We start from the raw sequence: 21,355 nt of genomic DNA on the forward strand, positions 1-21,355 counted from the left end.
AATCCATCCCGTTTCCCTTCAGCCGGTCACACGCGAAGGCTCCACGTGTCTCAAACGATGACTTTTTGGCCAAACTGCGCCGTTCGCCTCAGAACGAGACCCCAACAGCAAAGCAAAGGGCGACCCCTTGACCAGAGGCAGCGTTCCCACTCCGTGAGGATCCTTTAAGCCACCACGTTAAGATAAAACAGCTGTTGGAGGTGTTGAAAGCCACGTTGGGTGGGGCTTGGAGCCACCACGTCCAATGGGAGGTGGTCCTGCCCATGGCAGGGATGGGCTTTGGGGTCCCATCCCACCTCCCACCAGATCAGGCGCTTCGGGGTCCCATCCCACCCCAACCATTCCACCTCCCACCGGATCAGGTGCTTTGAGGTCCCATCCCACCCAAACCGTTCCACCTCCCACCGGATCAGGTGCTTTGGGGTCCCATCCCACCCAAACCATCCCACCTCCCACCGGATCAGGTGCTTCGGGGTCCCATCCCACCCAAACCATCCCACCTCCCACCGGATCAGGTGCTTCGGGGTCCCATCCCACCCAAACCGTTCCACCTCCCACCGGATCAGGTGCTTTGAGATCCCATCCCACCCAAACCATTCCACCTCCCACCGTTTCAGGTGCTTTGGGGCCCCATCTCACCTGGAGGCCTTCAACACCTCCAGGACAGAGCAGATTTGGGGCCGTTTTCCTCTTATTTAGGGGAGATTTGGTGTTTATTTTTGTTCCCCTGGGGCCACTGAGGCAGATTTTGGGCCATTTTCATTGTGTTTTGGGTTCTTCGGTGTTTATTTGTGGGGTTTTGGGGGTCCATGAGGCAGATTTGGGGCCATTTTTTTCGTGTTTTGGGTTCTTCGGTGTTTATTTGGGGTTTTTGGGGTGCATGAGGCAGATTTTGGGCCATTTTCGTCGTGTTTTGGGTTCTTCGGTGTTTATTTGTGGGTTTTTGGGGTCCATGAGGCAGATTTTGGGCCATTTTCATCGTGTTTTGGGTTCTTCGGTGTTTATTTGTGGGTTTTTGGGGTGCATGAGGCAGATTTTGGGCCATTTTCATCGTGTTTTGGGTTCTTCGGTGTTTATTTGTGGTTTTTGGGGTGCATGAGGCAGATTTTGGGCCATTTTCATCGTGTTTTGGGTTCTTCGGTGTTTATTTGTGGTTTTTGGGGTGCGTGAGGCAGATTTTGGGCCATTTTCATTGTGTTTTGGGTTCTTCGGTGTTTATTTGTGGGGTTTTGGGGGGCATGAGGCAGATTTTGGGCCATTTTCATCGTGTTTTGGGTTCTTTGGTGTTTATTTGTGGGTTTTTTGGGGTGCGTGAGGCAGATTTGGGGCCGTTTTCATTGTGTTTTGGGTTCTTCGGTGTTTATTTGTGGGTTTTGGGGGGCCATGAGGCAGATTTTGGGCCATTTTCATCGTGTTTTGGGTTCTTCGGTGTTTATTTGGGGTTTTTGGGGTCCATGAGGCAGATTTTGGGCCATTTTCATCGTGTTTTGGGTTCTTCGGTGTTTATTTGGGGGTTTTTGGGGGGCGTGAGGCAGATTTGGGCCATTTTCATCGTGTTTTGGGTTCTTTGGTGTTTATTTATGGTTTTTGGGGTCCATGAGGCAGATTTTGGGCCATTTTCATTGTGTTTTGGGTTCTTTGGTGTTTATTCGTGGGGTTTTGGGGGTGTTTTCCCCCTTTTGGGGGCTCAGGCAAAGTACCCCCAGAGGAAGACAGCGATGGCCATGAGGATGAGGGCGTTGATGTCCACCACGCGGCTCCAGAGGGGGTCCTCGGGGGGCAGGGGGGGGGGCTTGGACCCGACCCCCACCTCGGGGGGACCCCCGTGCTGCACATCTGAAGGGAGGGGAGATGACGAAGGAGCCCTCCTGGACCAAAAGGTCCCCCCCCAAAGCCCCTTTGTCCCCCCCAAACCTCCCCAAACCCTGTGCCCCCCCCCCACTCCTCTGTGTCCCCAAAACCCCTGTGTGTCCCCCCCAAATCTCCCCAGACATCTGGGGCCCATCCTGACCCCCGGGGCACCCCCAAACCCCCGGCCCCCTTCAACCCATTTGTCCCCCCCAGATCCGTCTCTGACCCCCCCCCCCCCAGTCCTCTGTGCCCCCCAAATCCCTTTGTCCCCCCCCTCCCCAAACCCTCGGGTCCCCCCCGGGTCCTTTAGCCCCCCCCCACCCCCTGTGCCCCCCCCAATCCTCCACGACCCTCAACCCATTTGTCGTCCCCCCCAAACTCCTTTGTCCCCCCAAAACCCCCGGGTGCCCTTCGGATCCCTGTGCCCCCCCCAACTCTGTGACCCCCACATCCCTTTGTTCCCCCAAACTCCTGAGTTCCCCCCAACCCCTTTGTCCCCCTCGAATCCCTTTGTCCCCCCCTCAATCTTCTGTGTCCCCAAAATCCCTTTGTCGTTCCCCCAAACCCCTGAGTCTCACCTGGATCCCCGAGTGCCCCCCAGACCCCTGTGCCCCCCCCAAACCCCTGGAACCCTCCTGGATCCCAGGTCCCCCCCAAACCCCTTTGTCCCCCCCCAAACCCCTGGATCCCCCCTGGATCCCAGATCCCCCCAAAAGCCCCTGGATCCCTCCCAGGATCTCCTCTGGATGCTGGAGCCCCCCCAAACCCCTGTGCCCCCCAAACGAACCCCCGAGCCCACCCTGGAGCGGGACGGCGGGCGGGGGGGACCCCTGGTCCAGGTCGATTCGGGGTTCCTGACTGTGCCGGAGGCTGAACACCAACCGGTGCAGCTGCGGGGGGAGAGCTGGGACACCACAGCCGGGCCCCCCAAAACCCGGGGACCCCAAAACAATCCCTGCACACACCCTCCCCCAACCCACCTTTGTCCCCCCCAAAACCCCCTGGGTCCCCCCAACCCCTGTGTGTTCCCCCAAAGCTCCCCCAGAGCTCCTATCCACCCCATCCCCTGTCCTCCCTCCACCCCCTTTTGTCCCCCCCAAATCCCCTGAGTCCCCCCCAAACCCTCGTGTGCCCCCCCAAACCCCCTTTGCCCACCCAAAACCCCCCATTTCCCTCCTGAACCCCAGCCCCACCCCCACCCCCAAACCCGAGGGTCCCCCCCAAACTGCTGAGTCCCCCCAAACCTCACTAAACCCCACGGTCCCCCGCAAATCCCCTTTGCCCCCCCAAACCCCCGTTTCCCTCCTGATCCCCAGGATCCCCCCAAACCTCCTGTCTCCCCGCCGATCCCCTTTGTTCCCCCCCAAACCCCTGGGTCCCCCCCAAACCTCCCCAACCCCCTGTGCCCCCCCCAAAATCCCTTTGTCCCCCTTCCCAACCCCCTGGGTCCCCCCCAAACCTCCCCAAACCCCTGTGCCCCCCCCAAAATCCCTTTGTCCCCCTTCCCAACCCCCTGGGTCCCCCCCAAACCTCCCCAACCCCCTGTGCCCCCCCAATCTCCCCCGTCCCCCCCAGACTCACGTGCTGTCGGGGGATCGGGGGGTGGCAGAGGGAGACGGCGATGACGATGATGACGGTGGCGATGAAGAGGAGGACGGCGAAGTGGAGGTAGTGAAGGCCGCAGACAAAGGGGGGGCAGCGCCCCGGCACCCCACAAGACCCCGTCCCCAGAGCCACCTCGGGCACCAGGCGAGCGAGGCCCAGCGCCAGCCCCCCCAGGAGCCCCCAGAACGCACCCTGGGGACACCCAGGCCTTGGGGTCACCGGGGATCCCCAAACCTCTGGGACCCCCAAATGCCAGGTACCCCCCCCAACCCCTGGGACCCCCAAATCCTGAGCCTTTCCTGCCCTCCCCAAACCCCTGGGATGCCCCCCCAAACCCCTGGAACCCCCCCAAACCCCTGGGACCCTCCCAAAACCCCTGGGACCCCCCAAACCGCTGGGATGCCCCCCCAAAACCCCTGGAAGCCCCCAAACCCCTGGGATGCCCCCACAAACCCCTGGGACCCCCACAAATCCCTGGGACCCCCCAAAACCCCTGGGACCCCCCAAACCCCTGTGATGCCCCCCAAAACCCCTGGGACCCCCAAAACCCCTGGGACCCCCCAAAACCCCTGGAACCTCCACAAACCCCTGGGATGCCCCCCAAAACCCCTGGGACCTCCACAAACCCCTGGGTCACCCCCAAAACCCCTCGGACCCCCACAGCCCCCCGGTTTGGGGGCATTTGGGGCACATTTGGGGCCATTCGGTGTCACTTTTGGGCCACTTTGGGGTCCTTTTTGCCGGTTTTGGTGCCATTTGAGGGGATTGAGATGGATTTGGGGGTACCTCGATGTCATTTAGGGAAGGGGTGGATCGTTTCGAGGCGCTTTAGTCCCACTTTTGGGTCGGTTGTACCTCATGTTGAGCTGCTTTGGGGTTATTTTGGGGCATTTTGGGGGCGTTTTAGTCCCATTTGGGGCCACTTTGCCGCCATTTTGAGCCATTTGGACGCCATTTGAGGGGTTCAGACTCATTTGGGGGTGTTCGGAGCTCATCGGAAGCCGTTCTGCCTCACTTTGGGCCGATTTGGGGTCTATTTGAGATGGTTTGGACGAATTTCGAGGCATTATTATACGGCTTTAGGCCATTTCATGGTCATTTTGGGGCACTTTAACGTCATTTGAGAGGATTCAGACTAATTTTGAGGCATTTTGATGTCATTTGTGGAACTCGGGGGGCATTTGGGGGCATTTTAGACTCCTTTCGTGTCAGTTGTGTCTTATTTTGGGCCGCTTTGGGGCTATTTTAGGGCATTTAGGGCTCATTTGGGGCATTTTTAGCCTGGTTTTAGGCCCGTTTGGGCTCATTTTGGCCATTTTGATGCGGTTTCGGACCATTTGGGGGTGTTTTGAGCTCTCTTGGGGTGAGGTCTGCCTTGAATTTGAGTTTATTTGAGGTATTCGGGACTAATCCTGGGCCATTTTAATCCGGTCCGTGGCTGATTTGGGGTTATTTGGGGCCACTTTGGAGTTATTACCGATATTTTGATACCGTTTTGAGGCATTTCAGACTCATTTTGTGGAGTTTGAGCTCATTTTGGGCCATTTTAGCGTAATTTGGCTCCGGTTCTGCCCTATTTGGGGCTGTTTTGCAGAGATTTTAGGGCACTTGGGGCTCGTTTTGAGGCACTTTTGTCCGGTTCGGGGCTGCTGTGGGGTTATTTGTCCCCCCCCGAACTCACGGGTTCGTTGACGCGTGGGACGAAGACAGCGAGGAAGAAGACGGCGGCCACGGGGGGGGCCAAGTAACTGGCGACGGCTTGGATGTAGTCAAAGAGCTGCCCCCCCTGCGCCGCCTCCACCACCGGCAGCCAGGCCAGGCTCAGCCCCACCAGCGCCACGATCCACAGCCTGCGCACACCACGGGGACCCCGGCCTGGAGGTCTGGGGCCCCCCTTTCCCAGGTACCCCAGATACCTCTGCCTTTGCCTGGGTTGACCTGAGCTCCCAAATGTCTGGGACACTACCCCCCAAATTCCTGGGTCCCCCCTCAAACTCCTTGGTCCCCCCCAAATTCCTGGGTCCCCCCTCAAACTCCTGGGTCTCCCCTAAATTCCTGGGTCCCCCCAAAACTCCTGGATCCCCTTTGACCTTGACACCCGGGTCCCCCCACCCAAGTCCTGGATCCCCTATTGGCTGGGTTGACCTGAGGTCCCAATTGTCTGGGACCCTACCCCCCAAATTCCTGGGTCCCCCCCAAATTCCTGGGTCCCCCCCAAATTCCTGGTTCTCTCCCAAATTCCTTGATCCCCTCCCAAATTCCTCGGTCCCCTCCCAAATCCTGGATCCCCTTTGACCTTGACACCCGGGTCCCCCTACCCAGGCCCTGGATCCCTTATTGGCTGGGTTGACCTGAGCTCCCAAATATCTGGGACCCTACCCCTCAAACTCCTGGGTCCCTTCCCAAATTCCTTGACCCCCCCCAAATCCCTGGGTCCCCTCCCAAACTCCTGGGTCCCCCCCAAATTCCTCGGTCCCCTGCCAAACTCCTGGGTCCCCTTTGACTTTGACGCCCGGGTCCCCCCACCCAGACCCTGGGTCCCTTTATTGGCTGGGTTGACCTGAGCTCCAGAACGCCCGGGTCCCCCGAAAAGCCTTGAGCCCCCCCCTCAGATTCTGGGGTCCCCCCACCTTCCGGCCAGCAGGAGGTGCCGGGGCCCGGCGTGGGGCCGCAGGCGCTGGTAGATGTCGAGGGTGAAGAGGGCGCTGGCGCTGGCGAAGATGGAAGCCAAGGAGGACATGAGGGCGGCGAGGACCACCGCCAGCATCAGCCCCCGCAGCCCTGCGGGGACACGGGGGGTCGGGACGGGGACCCCAGCAGGGGCCGGACCCACCCCCGGCACCCCAACAGCCCTCTGATAGCCCTAATAGCCCACTAATAGCATTAATAGCCCCCTTATGGCATCCTAATAGCATTAATAGCCCACTAATAGACTTTATTAATGCCCTAATAGCCCACTAATAGCATTAATAGCCCCCTTATGGCATCCTAATAACATTAATAGCCCACTAATAGACTTTATTAATGCCCTAATAGCCCACTAATAGCATTAATAGCCCCCTTATGGCGTCCTAATAGCATTAATAGCCCACTAATAGACTTTATTAATGCCCTAATAGCCCACTAATAGCATTAATAGCCCCCTTATGGCATCCTAATAACATTAATAGCCCACTAATAGCCTTTATTAGAGACTTAAAAGCATTTATTACTGCATAACAGCCCATTAATAGCCCACTAATAGACTTTATTAATGCCCTAATAGCATCAATAGCCCCTTGATGGCATCCTAATAGCATTAATAGCCCACTAATAGCCTTTATTAGAGACCTAAAAGCATTTATTACTGCATAACAGCCCATTAATAGCCCACTAATAGACTTTATTAATGCCCTAATAGACCACTAATGGCATTAATAAGCTACTAATAAACCCCATAACCCCTAATAAATCCCTAATAATGCGCTAATAATCCCTAATAAGGCGCTGATAATGCCCTTTTAGCACTAATAAACCTCATGACCCCTAATAATGCGCTAATAATGCGCTAATAATGCGCTAATAATGCACTAATAATGCCCTTTTAGCCCTAACAAACCCCATAACCCCTAATAAATCCCTAATAATGCGCTAATAATACGCTAATAATGCGCTAATAAGCACTAATAATGCCCTTTTAGCCCTAATAAACCCCATAACCCCTAATAAATGCCTAATAATGCGCTAATAAATGCCTAATAAGCACTAATAATGCCCTTTTAGCCCTAATAACCCGTACCGGTGGGCAGCAGCGCCAGCACCAGGCGGGGGTACGCGACGTTGGAGCATCCGGCGGCGCTGCCACAGGCGCGGCTGCAGCGCTGAGCGTCCGCGCACCCAACCACGGCTGCGCGGAGGGGCGGGGCCTCAGGGAAAGGGGCGGGGCCTCATGGAAAGGGGCGGTGCCTCAGGGAAAGGGGCGGGGCCTCAGGGAAAGGGGCGGGGCAGGGGCGGGGGCAGGGGGAAAAGGACGGGGCCTCATGTGGTGGATTGGGAGGGGCGGGGCCAGGAGGAAGGGGTGTGGCCTCGGGGGGGCGGGGCGTTGGTGGCTGAGGGGCGGGGTTATCTCTAAATGGGCGTGGCCTCGGGGCGGGGATAAGGGCAGGGTGGGGAAGGGGCGGGGCCTCGTGTGGCAGTGAAATGAGCGCGGGCTTGGGAAAGGGGGTGGGGCCTCGGGAAAGAGGCGGGGCTTAAGGGGCGGGCAGGGAGTGGGTGGGTCTTGGGGGCGTGGCCTCAGCATGGGGGTGGCCCTTTTGAGTGGGTCAGGGTGGGCGGCCATGATGGTGAAGTCAGGGTTGGGGGTAACAGGGGGCCATTTTGTGTGGGCCAGGGTTGGCGGCCATGATGGTGAGGTCAGGGTTGGGGGGCACTGGGGGCCATTGGGGGCCATTTTGTGTGGGCCAGGGTGGCACTGGGAGCACTGGGAGGGCACTGACCGGGGAAGAGGACGCGGGCGGCCATGCCGGGCATCACCATGAGGAACATGGGCAGCACCTTGAGGTACCCGCAGAGCACACAGCCCGCGCGCACCTGCGTGAGGGAGCGCCCGGCCAGGCAGCGCTGCACGATCACCTGCGCCGGGGACACCAGGGGCACCAGGGACACACCAGTGACACCAGTGACCCCCAACAGCACCATCATGGGCGCCCTCTCTGCCCTCCCCAGTGACACCAGTGACCCCCAACACCCCCTCCACCCATCATGGGCGCCCTCCCCAGTGACACCAGTTGATCCCAGTGCCCCCAATCCCCTCCCAGTGCCTCCCAACTCTCTATCAGTGCCCCTAAACTCCTTCCCAGTCCCTCCCAGTGCCCCAAATCCCCTCCCAGTCCCTCCCAACTCTCTCCCAGTTGCTCCCAGTACCCCTAAACTCCTTTCCAGTCTCTCCCAGTGCCTCCTAAACCCCTCCCAGTCCTTCCCAGTGCCCCCAAACGCCCTCCCAGTCCTTCCCAGTCCCTCCCAGTTCCCCCAATCCCCTTCCAGTCCTTCCCAACTCCTTCCCAGTCCCTCCCAGTGCCCCCAATCCCCTCCCAGTCCCTCCCAGTGCCCCTAAACTCCCTCCCAGTCCTTCCCAGTGCCCCCAAACACCCTCCCAGTCCCTCCCAACTCCCTCCCAGTGCCCCTAAACTCCCTCCCAGTCCCTCCCAGTGCCCCTAACCTCCCTCCCAGTCCTTCCCAGTGCCCCCAAACACCCTCCCAGTCCCTCCCAGTGCCCCCAAACACCCTCCCAGTCCCTCCCAGTGCCCTCAATCCCCTCCCAACTCTCTCCCAGTTGCTCCCAGTGCCCCTAAACTCCCTCCCAGTCCCTCCCAGTGCCCCCAATCCCCTCCCAACTCTCTCCCAGTTGCTCCCAGTGCCCCCAAACACCCTCCCAGTCCCTCCCAAGTCTCTCCCAGTGCCCCCAATCCCCTCCCAGTCCCTCCCAGTCTGACCTGGTCAGTGCACCAGTACCAGGCGGAGATGATGCCCAGTCCCAGTATGAGCCCAGGCCAGGGCAGGTCTCCGGCGCTGGGGTCGCGCAGGAGGTGGAAGGCGTCGGGGCGGGGGCGCCCGCAGGGCCCCGTGGTGTTGGGGGGCAGCGCCAGGGGGTAGCGCTGCACCAGCCCCGCGTACCCCCCCACCGCGCCCAGCGCTGCGTGACACACCAGTAAGGACCAGTACGGACCCGTAGTGGGCGTTACAGGGGCTCAGTGTGCCTTCCCAGGGCCCCCTTTGCCTCCTCCCAGTATAACCCAGTACAGCCCAGTGCCCCCCTCGGAGCTCCCCCATGAGGTCCAGTACCAGTACAGACCAGTATGAACCAGTATTGGGCATCAGGGAAGCTCAGTGTGCCTTTCCAGTGCTCCCAGTCCATCCCAGTGCCCCACTCCTCTCCCACAAGGTCCAGCACCAGGAAGGACCAGTATAAACCAGTATGGCATTGCAGCACTTTCCACCGCCTCCCCGCACTCCCAGTCCCCTCCCAGTACATTCCAGTCCATCAGTGCCTTCAAAACCCCTCTTAACCTCTTACCCAGTATCTCCCAGTAACCCCAGTCCCTCCCAGTCCCCTCCCAGTATAGTCAAGGCCCTCCCAGACCCCCCGAGTCCCTCCCAGTCACCTCCCAGTCACTCCCATTCCCTCCCAGTCACCTCCCAGTCACCTCCCGGTCCCTTCCATTCCCTCCCACTCCCTCCCATTCCCTCCCAGTGCCCTCCCAGTCCCTCCCAGTGCCCTCCCAGTCCCTCCCAGTGCCCTCCCAGTCCCTCCCAGTGCCCTCCCAGTGCCCTCCCAGTCACCTCCCAGTCCCTCCCAGTGCCCTCCCAGTCCCTCCTACTCCCTTCCATTCCCTCCCAGTCCCTCCCAGTGCCCTCCCAGTCCCTCCTACTCTCTTCCAGTCCCTCCCAGTGCCCTCCCAGTCCCTCCCACTCCCTTCCATTCCCCTCCCAGTCTGTCCCAGTCCCTCCCACTCCCTCCCATCCCCTCCCACTCCCTCCCATTCACCTCCCAGTCCCTCCCAGTGCCTCCCATTCACCTCCCAGTCCTGCCCAGTGCCCTCCCAGCCCCTCCCAGTGCCCTCCCATCCCCTCCCAGTCCCTGCCACTCCTCTCCCAGTCCCGTCCCAGTCCGTCCCAGTGCTCCCAGTCTCACCGTAGCCGGCCAGCACGGAGGCTCCGGCGATCATGATCAGACTCTGCACCAGATCCGCGTACATCAGCGCCGCCAGGCCGCCTGCGGGGAGGGAAGGAACACCCCGTGGCCACGCCCATCCCCACGGCCGCGCCCATCCCCACGGCCACGCCCTTCTATAGCCACGCCCCTCCCGGCCACGCCCCTATTTTGGTCACGCCCCCTCGTTTGACCGTTGGCACGTGTAGCCACGCCCCCCGCCTTGCCCCGCCCCTTAGTCAAAACCCCTCCTGGCCCCTTTCCCTTGGCCACGCCCCCTCCATTAGCCACACCCACTCCGCTTTGGCCACGCCCCCGTCACGCCCCCTTGTCCGTGCCCCTTTTACTGTATACGGAGTGCCTCTCTCGGCCACGCCCCCTCGCGTGGCCACGCCCCCACTGGGCCCCATCCCTCCCTGCACACACCTCCTGCCTTGGCCACGCCCCTTCTGTTGGCCACGCCCCTTTCCTGCCCATCCCAGTGCTCCCAGTGCCCTCCCACTCCTCTCCCAGTGCTTCCAGTCTCCGCCGGTCATTCCCAGTGCCCTCCCAGTCCCCCTTCATCCCTCCCAGTGCCTTCCCAGTCCCCAAACCCCATCCCAGTCCCTCCCATCCCCTCCCACTCTCTCCCAGTCACCTCCCAGTCCCCCCCAGTCCCCCCCAGTCCCTCCCAGTGGCTCCCAGTGCTCCCAGTGCTCCCAGTCGCACCAGTGATGGTGTAGAGGGCGGTGATCCCCAGCAGAGCCCCCACGGAGGTGTAGAGGTCCCAGCCCAGCGCCTCGCGGATGAAGATGGCGCCCGAGTACATATCCACCTGCACACAGCACCCCCGTCCGGCCCAGGGGACCCCACGGGGACCCCACGGGGACCCCCCCGACTCCATAGGGACCCCATGGGGACCCCCTGACTCCATAGGGACCCCCCCGACCCCATGGGGATCCCATGGGGACCCCCAACTCCATAGGGACCCCCCCGACCCCATAGGGACCCCATGGGGACCCCCAACTCCATAGGGACCCCCTCGACCACATAGGGACCCCCAGACCCCATGGGGACCCCATAGGGACCCCCGACCCCATAGGGATCCCTTATTGTCCCCTCATGGATCCTCTACCGACCCTCTATTGATCCACTATGGATCCCCCATCGATTCCCTATCGATCCCTATTGCCCCTTTATCAATCCCGTATTGATCCCCCATCGATCCCCTATTGATCCCCCATTGATCCCCTATGGATCCCCTATCGATCCCGTATCGATCCCCCATCGATCCCCTATGGATCCCCCATCGATCCCCCATCCATCCCCCATCGATCCCCCATCGATCCCCCATTGATCCCCTATCGATCCCCTATTGATCCCCTATCGATCCCGTATTGATCCCCTATCGATCGCGTATCGATCGCGTGTCGATGGCCGTGGATCCGTACGGAGATTTTGGTGCTGATGTAGAGGACGAGCGAGAGCGCCGCGAGGCAGAGCCGGATCCGCGCCCGCCCGAACCGCCGCGACAGGTACTGCGGCATGGTGGAGACCTGCGGGACTGGGATGGACTGGGAGGCACTGGGAGGGACTGGGAGGGGACTGGGATGGGTGTTGGGGACACTGGGAGGGACTGGGATGGGTGTTGGGGGGACTGGGAGGCACTGGGATGGGTGTTGGGGGGACTGGGAGGGACTGGGAGGGACTGGGATGGGTGTTGGGGGGACTGGGAGGGACTGGGAGGGGACTGGGATGGGTGTTGGGGACACTGGGAGGGACTGGGAGGGGACTGGGATGGGTGTTGGGGACACTGGGAGGGACTGGGAGGGACTGGGATGGGTCTGGGATGGGTGTTGGGGACACTGGGAGGGACTGGGAGGGGACTGGGATGGGTGTTGGGGACACTGGGAGGGACTGGGAGGGACTGGGATGGGTGTTGGGGGGACTGGGAGGCACTGGGAGGGACTGGGATGGGAGTGGGGGCACTGGGAGGGACTGGGAGACACTGGGAGGGCACTGGAAGGCACTGGAATGGGTGTTGGTGGGGACTGGGAGGGACTGGCATGGGTGTTCGCAGCACTGGGAGGGACTGGGAGGCACTGGGAGAGACTGGGAGGGGGTTTGAGGACCCTGAGAGAGAGGGGGAGGCACTGGGATAGTGGCCTGGGGCACTGGGGGGGACTGGGAGGGCACTGGGATGGGAGTTGGGGGCACTGGGAGGGACTGGGAGAGCACTGGGAGCACTGGGGGGGTTTGGGGGTCTCCTGTTGGGGGTCCGCACTCACCCCCGCGAGGCGATAAATGGGGACGAAAACCCAACCGAGGAGCAGAACGATGAACATGGCCTGCGGGGAGGTGTGGGGCGGGCGGTGGGGCAGCTATGGGGCAGCTATGGGGCAGCTATGGGGCAGCTATGGGGCGGGGTGTGGGGCAGGGGGTGTGGCAGCTATGGGGCAGAGTGTGGGGCAGGGGGGTGCTGGATAGGATTTATGGGGCAGGCTGTGGGGTGGGATGTGGGGCAGGGTGTGGGGCGGGATGTGTGGGGCGGGATGTGTGGGGCAGGGTGTGGGATCTCTAGGACAGTGTATGGGGCCTGTGGGGCCGGGGGAGGAATGTGTGGGGCAGATCTATGGGTCGGGATCTGTGGGTCGGGCTGTGGGTCAGATGTGTGGGTCAAATCTATGGGTCAGGCTATGGGTCAGGCTATGGGTCGGGCTGTGGGTTGGGCTGTGGGTCAGATCTATGGGTTGGGATCTATGGGTCAGATCTGTGGGTCAGATCTATGGGTCAGGCTATGGGTTGGGCCATGGGTTGGGCCATGGGTCAGATCTATGGGTCAGGATCTATGGGTCAGATCTCTGGGTCGGGCAGTGGGTCAGGGTGTGGGTCAGGTGATGTGGGTCAGGATCTATGGGTCAGGATCTATGGGTCGGGCTGTGGGTCACTCACGCTCCACTCGAAGCCCCCCACCGCGAGCCCTCCGGCCGCCCCCGTCCCCGCCAGACCCACAAAGTGCCCCGAACCGATGTTGCTGGCGAAGAGAGACGCCCCCACCTGCCCCACAGCGACCCACGGCCTCAGGGACCCCGACCCACAGCGACCCACAGCGACCCACAGCGACCCACGGCCTCAGGGACCCCAACCCACAGCGACCCACAGTGCCCCACAGCGACCCACGGCCTCAGGGACCCCGACCCACAGCGACCCACAGCGACCCACAGCGACCCACGGCCTCAGGGACCGCGACCCACAGCGACCCACAGTGCCCCACAGCGACCCACAGCGACCCACAGCGACCCACGGCCTCAGGGACCCCGACCCACAGCGACCCACAGCGACCCACGGCCTCAGGGACCGCGACCCACAGCGACCCACAGCGACCCACGGCCTCAGGGACCGCGACCCACAGCGACCCACAGCGACCCACAGCGACCCACGGCCTCAGGGACCCCGACCCACAGCGACCCACGGCGACCCACAGCGACCCACGGCCTCAGGGACCGCGACCCACAGCAACCCACAGCGACCCACGGCCTCAGGGACCCCGACCCACAGCGACCCACAGCGACCCACGGCCTCACGGACCGCGACCCACAGCGACCCACAGCGACCCACAGCCTCAGGGACCGCGACCCACAGCGACCCACAGCGACCCACGGCCTCACGGACCGCGACCCACAGCGACCCACAGCGACCCACAGCAACCCACGGTGACCCACGGCCTCAGGGACCGCGACCCACAGCGACCCACAGTGACCCACAGCGACCCACGGCCTCAGGGACCCCAACCCACAGTGACCCACAGGGACCCATAGAGACCCATAGAGAACCATAGAGACCCAAAGAGACCCCATAGAGACCCCATAGAGAACCATAGAGACCCATAGAGACCCCATAGAGACCCATAGAGACCCCATAGAGACCCATAGAGACCCAAAGAGACCCCATAGAGACCCATAGAGACCCAAAGAGACCCATAGAGACCCCACAGAGACACAAAGAGACCCCATAGAGACCCCATAGAGACCCACAGTGCCCCACAGTGCCCCATAGCGCCCCACTCACCGGGCCCCACCCCATGCTCTGTCCGGCCAAGAAGTACCCACTGATCGTCCGGCGGGTGCCGCGGCGCAGGGACTGCGGGAGACCAGTACGGACCAGTATGGACCAGTATGGACCAGTACAGACCAGTATGGAGCAGAACAGACCAGTACAGACCAGTATGGAGCAGAACAGGCCAGTATGGGCCCAGTAAGGACCAGTTTGAACCAGTTTGGTACCAGTATGAGGACGAGGGCCAGCAGTGTGGGCCCCAGTGCTCCCAGTATGGCCCCAGTGCTCCCAGTGCTCCCAGTGCTCCCAGTATGGCCCCAGTGCTCCCAGTATGGCCCCCCTGAGCCCCCAGTGGGGGTCCCCCAGTGCTCCCAGTATGGCCCCAGTGCTCCCAGTCACTGATTAACCCCGTGTGCGCCGTCCGTGACGACCCCGACCCCATTGGGCCCCATTGAGCCCCCGCGGGGCTTTGTGGGTAATGTGGGGGTCGGGGGGGGGCACTTATGGGGTGAGGGGGGCACTTATGGGGCAGGAATAGGGAACGTATGGGGCAGGGGAGTCACTTATGGGGCAGGGGAGGGCACTTATGGGGCAGGGCAGCAACTTACGGGGCAAGAGGAGTTACGGGGTGGGGGCACTTATGGGGCAGGGAAGGTACTTATGGGGCAGAGGGAGTTACTTATGGGGCAGGGGAGGGCAGTTATGGGGCCGATAGTGTCACTCATGGGGCAGGGGAGTTACTTATGGGGCAGGAGAAGTTACTTATGGGGCAGGGGAGTTACTTATGGGGCAGGGGAGGGCAGTTATGGGGCCGATAGTGTCACTTATGGGGCAGGGGAGTTACTTATGGGGCAGGAGAAGTTACTTATGGGGCAGGGGAGTTACTTATGGGGCAGGGGAGTTACTTATGGGGCAGGAGAAGTTACTTATGAGGCAGGGGAGTTACTTATGGGGCAGGAGGAGTTACTTATGGGGCAGGGAGGGCACTTATGGGTCAGGACTCTTACCCAGAGCCCCACGGCGATGACGAGGCCGAAGTAGGCGGCCGTGACCCCCAAGTCCCAGGCAGAGGCGCCCGGCGCCGGCTCCATCGCTGCCCCACGGCGGCCCCACAACTGCCCCTGGGAGGCCCCGCCCCCCCCGCTCGGCTGCCCCACACGTGGCCCCGCCCATACTGGGGCATACTGGGATATACTGGGGCCATACTGGACCCATACTGGGTTATACTGGGATATACTGGGGCCATACTGGGCCCATACTGGGGCATACTGGGCCCATACTGGGTTATACTGGGATATACTGGGGCCATACTGGACCCATACTGGGGCATACTGGGATATACTGGGGCCATACTGGGCCCATACTGGGGCATACTGGGCCCATACTGGGTTATACTGGGATATACTGGGCCCATACTGGGGCATACTGGGATATACTGGGGCCATACTGGGTCATACTGGGGCCATACCGGAGCCATACTGGATTATACTGGGGGCATACTGGGTCATACTGGTTTATACTGGGCTGTAATGGAGGCATACCCAGTAATAATGGAGCATACTGGGTTATAGTGGGTTATACTGGGACCGTACTGGGTTACACTGGGAGCAGCCGGGGGAGGGGCCTGTGTCTCAGGGGCGTGGCCTTAATGCGGGGCGTGGCCTGCGCGTGAGGGGGCGTGGCCTGTGTCCATGGGAGCGTGGCCTGAGCGCTGCATCAGTGAGTGGATGGGGCGTGGTTTGAGTTATCTGGGGGCGTGGCCTGAGCACGCGAGGGGCGTGGTTTCTTTCTTTGGAGGCGTGGCCAGTGCATGGGAGGGGCGTGGTCTGATCTCAACGTCCGTCAATTGAGGGGGCGTGGTCTGCGTCCCGGGGGGCGTGGCCTTCGGGTGGGCGCGTCCCTCGCGGCGCTCCTCCCGTGTCGTCACTTCCGGCTCCTCACCGTCTCTTCCGGTGCCGCCATGGCTGCGGCGGTGTCGGTGTTCGCGTCTCCGGCGGAGCTGGGCGAGGCGCTGGCGGGGCTGGTGGCGGCGCGGGCGGCGGCGCGGGGCGGCGCGGGGCGGTTCTCGCTGGGGCTGTCGGGCGGGAGCCTCGTGGAGCTGCTGGCGAAGCACCTGCCGCCCGCGCTGCGCCGCCCCGAGCGCCCCGCGGAGCCCTGGCTGCTGGCGCTGTGCGACGAGCGGGTGGCGCCGGGCCCCAACCCCCACAGCACCGCCCGCCACTACCGGGTACGGGACTGGGGCCGTTCTCGGCTAACCGGGCTGGACTGGGTTAGACCGGGGCCATACTGAGCTATATTGGCTGATACTGAGGCCATAGGCTGAGTTATACTGAGGCCATAGGCTGAGTTATACTGGGCTTGGACTAGGCTGTGCTGGACTGGGTTATACTGGGGCTGGACTGGGTTATACTGGGGCCATACTGGGTTATACTGAGGCCATACGCTGAGTTATACTGGGGCCGGACTGGGTTGTACTGGGGCCGGACTGGGTTATACTGGGGCCGTTCTCGGTTAAACCAGGCTGTACTGGGTTAAACGGGGGCCATACTGGGTTATACTGAGGCCATAGGCTGAGTTATAGTGGGGCCGGACTAGGCTGTGCTGGACTGTACTGGGTTATACTGGGGCCGGACTGGGTTGTACTATGGCCATACTGGGGTATGTTGAGGCCAAAGGCTGTACTGGGTTGTACTTGGGCTATACTGGGGCTGGACTGGGCTATAGTGGGTTGCACTGAGCCATACTGGGGCTCTACTGGGATATACTGGGTTTGGTTGGCTTGTACTGGTGCCATACTGGGCTGTACTAGGCTACACAGCCTTGTCGTGGGTAACATTGGGGCCACACTGGGTTGTCGTGGGTTGTACTGGTCCATACTGGTTCATACTGGTTCCAGGAGCGGTTGCTGCCGCAGCTGCCAGCGCCAGCACCGACGGTTCTGGTGCCCAACGCCGAACTGGGCCCGGACGGCGCCGCCCGCGACTACGGAGAGCGTCTGCGGCAGGTACCGCCCACTGGGACCAGTACCGGCCCGTTATTGGCCCCAGTCCGTGCTGTGTTCCTGGACCCATTGCTGCTCCCAGTTCCAATCCCTGGCCCAGTTACTGCTCCCAGTCTGAGCCCTGATCCCATTACTGGTCCCAGTCCCAAGCCATTACTGCAGTAGGTGCCGCCCATACTGGGACCAGTAACGGCCTCTCACTGAGACCAGTCTGGGCTGTGTTCCCGGCCCCGGTGCTGGTCCCAGCCCTGGTGCCGTTACTGGTCCCAGTCCCAGCACCATTGCCCATCCCAGCTCCAGCCCCTGCCCCGTTACTGGTCCTAACAGTGATACTGGTCCCAGTCCCATTACTGGTCCCAGTCCCAGCCCCTTTACCAGTCCCAGTGCCATTACTGGTCCCAGTCCCAACCTTGTTCCCAATTCCAGCCCCTTTACCAGTCCCAGTGCTATTACTGGTCCCAGTCCCAGCTCCTTTACTGGTCCCAGTCCATCTCCCCGTTGGTTCCCACAGGCCTTCCCGGGTGCAGCCATTCCAGTCTTTGATCTCCTGCTGCTGGGACTCGGCCCGGACGGACACACGGCCTCGCTCTTCCCCGGCCACCGCCTGCTCCAGGTGACCCCAACCTGGCCCCAACCCTCTGGAGACCCTTCCTGCCCTCCATCCATGGATCCAGCCTGGCCCCATCCCTCTGGAGACCCTTCCTGCCCTCCATCCATGGATCCAGCCTGGCCCCATCCCTCTCCAGACCCTTCCTGCCCTCCATCCATGGATCCAGCCTGGCCCCATCCCTCTCCAGACCCTTCCTGTCCTCCATCCATGGATCCAACCTGGCCCCATCCCTCTCCAGACCCTTCCTGCCCTCCATCCATGGATCCAGCCTGGCCCCATCCCTCTCCAGACCCTTCCTGCCCTCCATCCATGGATCCAGCCTGGCCCCATCCCTCTCCAGACCCTTCCTGCCCTCCATCCATGGATCCAGCCTGGCCCCATCCCTCTCCAGACCCTTCCTGCCCTCCATCCATGGATCCAACTCGTTCCAACCCCTTTGTAGACCTTTCTTTTTCCACCTTTCCAGTTTTCTTCTCCCCTTTCCTATAGGAAACAGAGGAAATCGTCGCCGCCCTCACCGATTCCCCGAAGCCGCCGCCGGAGCGGGTCACGCTGACGCTGCCGGTGCTGAACGCGGCGCGCACGGTGGTCTTTGCCGTCACGGGCGAGGAGAAAGCTCCCGTTGTCAAGGTCAGACCCAAATCCACGTGGGAGAAGCCACGGTGGCCACGTTGCCCGGTTGCCGAAGGGCCTCTTGGTGCCGATTCCGGTGCCCTTTCCTCACCGGATGCCATTTCCTCTCTTCCAACAGCGGATCCTGGAAGGCAACGAGGAGAACCCCCTTCCAGCCGCCCGCGTCCGCCCTCACTCCGGGGAGCTCCTCTGGTTCCTGGACGAGGCGGCAGCCAAAGAGTTGACCATCCCGGTGGAGAAGCATTCCGGCTTGTAGAGCCATTCCTGGCGGAGGACGGCATTCCAGACCAAGAACGCCGTCAACCTGATGTTCTGGGCCAAGGACACCATGAAGCTGATGTTCCAGACCAAGAATGCCATCAACCCGATGTTCTGGGCCAAGGACACCATGATGTTCTGAGCTGAGGACACCATAAGCCGTCATTCCAGGCCAAGAATGCCTCAAAGCCAACGTTCTGGGCTGAGAACATCACAAAGCTGCAATTCCTGACCAAGAATGCCACCAATCCAATCTTCTGGGCCAGGAACATGATGTTCTGAGCTAAGGACACCATGAAGCTGACATTCCAGACCGCAAATGGCGCCAATCCAATATTCTAGGCCAAGAATGCCTCAAAGCCAACGTTCCCAAGCCAAGAACACCATGAAGCTGGCGTTCCAAACCAGAGAACACCACCAACCCAATGTTCTGGACCAAGAACACCACGAAGCAGATGTTCCAGACCAAGAACGCCATCAATCCAGTGTTCCAGGCCAAGAACACCACAATGTTCTGAACCGAGGACGCCACGAAGCCGACGTTCTGGGCTGAGAACATCACGAAGACGGCATTCCAGGCCAAGAACGTCACCAATCCAAGGTTCCGGGCCAAGAACGTCACCAATCCAAGGTTCCGGGCCAAGAACGTCACCAATCCAAGGTTCCAGGCCAAGAACGTCACCAATCCAAGGTTCCAGGCCAAGAACGTCACCAATCCAAGGTTCCAGCCAAGAACGTCACCAATCCAAGGTTCCGGCCAAGAACACGATGTCGCGGTGACACCGGAATGGGGGAGAAGACCATGAGGGTGGAGGAATTCCTGGGCTGGAGGTGGATTTTGGGGCACAAAGCCGCGGGATGGGGCGCGTGGCGCCGCTGGCCGTGGGGAACGAGGGTTTGGGCTCTGCTTGAGAGCCCGAAAAAAGAGCTTTTAATCAAAAAAAAGAGATTTTAGTCAAAAAAAAGAGATTTTAATAAAAAAAGAAGAGCTTTGAATCTCAAAAAAAAAAAAAAAGGGCTCTGAATCCCCAAAATGGACTTTGGATCCTCAAAAAAGGGGCTTTGAATTCAGAAAAAGAGGTTTTAATTCAAAAAATAAGAGCATTTAATTGAACAAAAGAGGCTTTCGTTCAAAAAAAAAAAGATTTTAATTCAAAGAAGAGGTTTTAATTAAATAAAAATGTTTTAATCTCGAAGGAAATAGCTTTAAATGTCAAAAAGAACTCTGGAGCGCTGCAAAGGGGCTTTGAATCCCCGGAAAAAAAGAGGCGTTAATGAAAACCAAAGAGTTTTGAGTCAAAAAAAAAGGGCTTTGGATCCCCCCCCAAAAAGGGCTTTGGATCCCCCCCAAAAAGGGCTTTGGATCCCCCCCAAAAAGGGCTTTGGATCCCCCAGAAAAGGGCTTTGAATCCCCCCAAAAAGGGCTTTGGATCCCCCCAAAAAGGGCTTTGAATCCCCCCAAAAAGGGCTTTGGATCCCCCCCAAAAAGGGCTTTGGATCCCCCCCCAAAAAGGGCTTTGGATCCCCCCCAAAAAGGGCTTTGGATCCCCCCCCAAAAAGGGCTTTGAATCCCCCCAAAAAGGGCTTTGGATCCCCCCAAAAAGGGCTTTGGATCCCCCCCAAAAAGGGCTTTGGATCCCCCCCAAAAAGGGCTTTGGATCCCCCAGAAAAGGGCTTTGGATCCCAGAAAAAAGGGCTTTGGATCCCAGAAAAAAGGGCTTTGGATCCCAGAAAAGGGCTTTGGATCCCAGAAAAGGGCTTTGGATCCCAGAAAAGGGCTTTGGATCCCAGAAAAAAGGGCTTTGGATCCCAGAAAAGGGCTTTGGATCCCAGAAAAGGGCTTTGGATCCCAGAAAAAAGGGCTTTGGATCCCCCCAAAAAGGGCTTTGGATCCCAGAAAAGGGCTTTGAATGCCCAAATAAGAGCTTTTAGTGCAAAAAAAAGAGATTTTAATTAAAAAAAAAAAGTGGTTTTGATTTAAAAAAGAGGTTTTAATCCCAAAGGAAAACAGCTTTGAATCCAAAAACAAAAGTGCTTTGAATTCCCCACAAAGAGCTTTTGACGGAAAAAAAAAAAGTGCTTTAATAAAAAAAAAAAAAGAGCTTTTAATCCCAAAAAAATCTTTCGGTCTCCGTTGACCGAAGTGCCAAAGCGGCGCCGCCGCCGCGCGGACACAGAGCCGCCTCTGTCCCACAGCGCCGCCTTCTCCCGCGTCCCACCCGGAATGGTGGGGTTGGGAGGGACCTCAAAGCCCATCCGATCCAACCCGGATCGGGAGCTCCACCGGACGATGCCTGGAGCCCCTCCGGGACCTCCCGGGGCCTCCACGCCCCCAGCGGGAAGGGCTTCTTCCCGATGCCCAATCTCAATCTTTTCCCCTTCCAATTTAAAGCCATTTCATCCCTTCGCTCCAAAGCCTTGGAGAGAGCCCCTCCGCAGCTTTCCCAGCAACGTCCGCTTCTTGGACACCATCTCCATCCATGGCCACGTCCCCACCACAGCCAACGTCTCCATCTTGGACACCATCTCCATCCCGGGCCACGTCCCCACCACAGCCAACGTCCCCTTCTTGGACACCATCTCCATCCATGGCCACTTCTCCATCCATGTCCCCACCGGGACACCTCCCGCAGGATGAGGGGCTCCAAGGCCCATCCGAGCCGGCCTGGAACCC

The 21,355-nt window shown here is 60.2% G+C and overlaps 2 protein-coding genes across 7 annotated transcripts; one reads left to right on the forward strand and one right to left on the reverse strand.

The window, feature by feature from the left end:
• Nucleotides 1-1,595: 1,595 nt before the first annotated feature.
• Nucleotides 1,596-15,299, reverse strand: LOC128849538 (sodium/glucose cotransporter 2-like). Of its 4 annotated transcripts, none has more exons than XM_054051799.1 (15): nucleotides 15,187-15,299; nucleotides 14,192-14,263; nucleotides 13,076-13,180; nucleotides 12,412-12,471; nucleotides 11,575-11,679; nucleotides 10,853-10,958; nucleotides 10,127-10,207; nucleotides 8,928-9,127; nucleotides 7,932-8,067; nucleotides 7,235-7,342; nucleotides 6,087-6,237; nucleotides 5,138-5,306; nucleotides 3,433-3,648; nucleotides 2,651-2,741; nucleotides 1,596-1,836 (listed from the first exon to the last, which is right to left on the reverse strand). In XM_054051799.1, exons 1-15 carry the CDS (start codon nucleotides 15,268-15,270, stop codon nucleotides 1,688-1,690), a joined length of 1,833 nt encoding a protein of 610 aa, XP_053907774.1. In that variant the 5' UTR covers nucleotides 15,271-15,299; the 3' UTR covers nucleotides 1,596-1,687. The 4 variants fall into 4 exon arrangements, with proteins under 4 accessions (XP_053907774.1, XP_053907773.1, XP_053907775.1 ...); XM_054051798.1 differs by having other exon boundaries at nucleotides 2,639-2,741; XM_054051801.1 differs by lacking the exon at nucleotides 15,187-15,299 and adding an exon at nucleotides 14,407-14,441 and having other exon boundaries at nucleotides 1,597-1,836; nucleotides 2,639-2,741.
• An 810-nt stretch (nucleotides 15,300-16,109) lies between these two features.
• On the forward strand, nucleotides 16,110-20,009 carry PGLS (6-phosphogluconolactonase). Of its 3 annotated transcripts, XR_008447427.1 has the most exons (6): nucleotides 16,112-16,406; nucleotides 17,076-17,183; nucleotides 17,692-17,793; nucleotides 18,280-18,420; nucleotides 18,542-19,312; nucleotides 19,432-20,008. XR_008447427.1 is itself a non-coding variant. In XM_054051831.1 (5 exons), exons 1-5 carry the CDS (start codon nucleotides 16,140-16,142, stop codon nucleotides 18,677-18,679), a joined length of 756 nt encoding a protein of 251 aa, XP_053907806.1. In that variant the 5' UTR covers nucleotides 16,112-16,139; the 3' UTR covers nucleotides 18,680-20,007. The 3 variants fall into 3 exon arrangements, 2 of the variants coding, with proteins under 2 accessions (XP_053907807.1, XP_053907806.1); XM_054051831.1 differs by having other exon boundaries at nucleotides 18,542-20,007; XM_054051832.1 differs by lacking the exon at nucleotides 17,692-17,793 and having other exon boundaries at nucleotides 16,110-16,406; nucleotides 18,542-20,009.
• The last annotated feature ends 1,346 nt before the right edge of the window (nucleotides 20,010-21,355 follow it).

This window comes from Cuculus canorus, chromosome 30 (assembly GCF_017976375.1).
Source record: "Cuculus canorus isolate bCucCan1 chromosome 30, bCucCan1.pri, whole genome shotgun sequence".
Taxonomy (NCBI): Eukaryota; Metazoa; Chordata; class Aves; order Cuculiformes; family Cuculidae; genus Cuculus; species Cuculus canorus.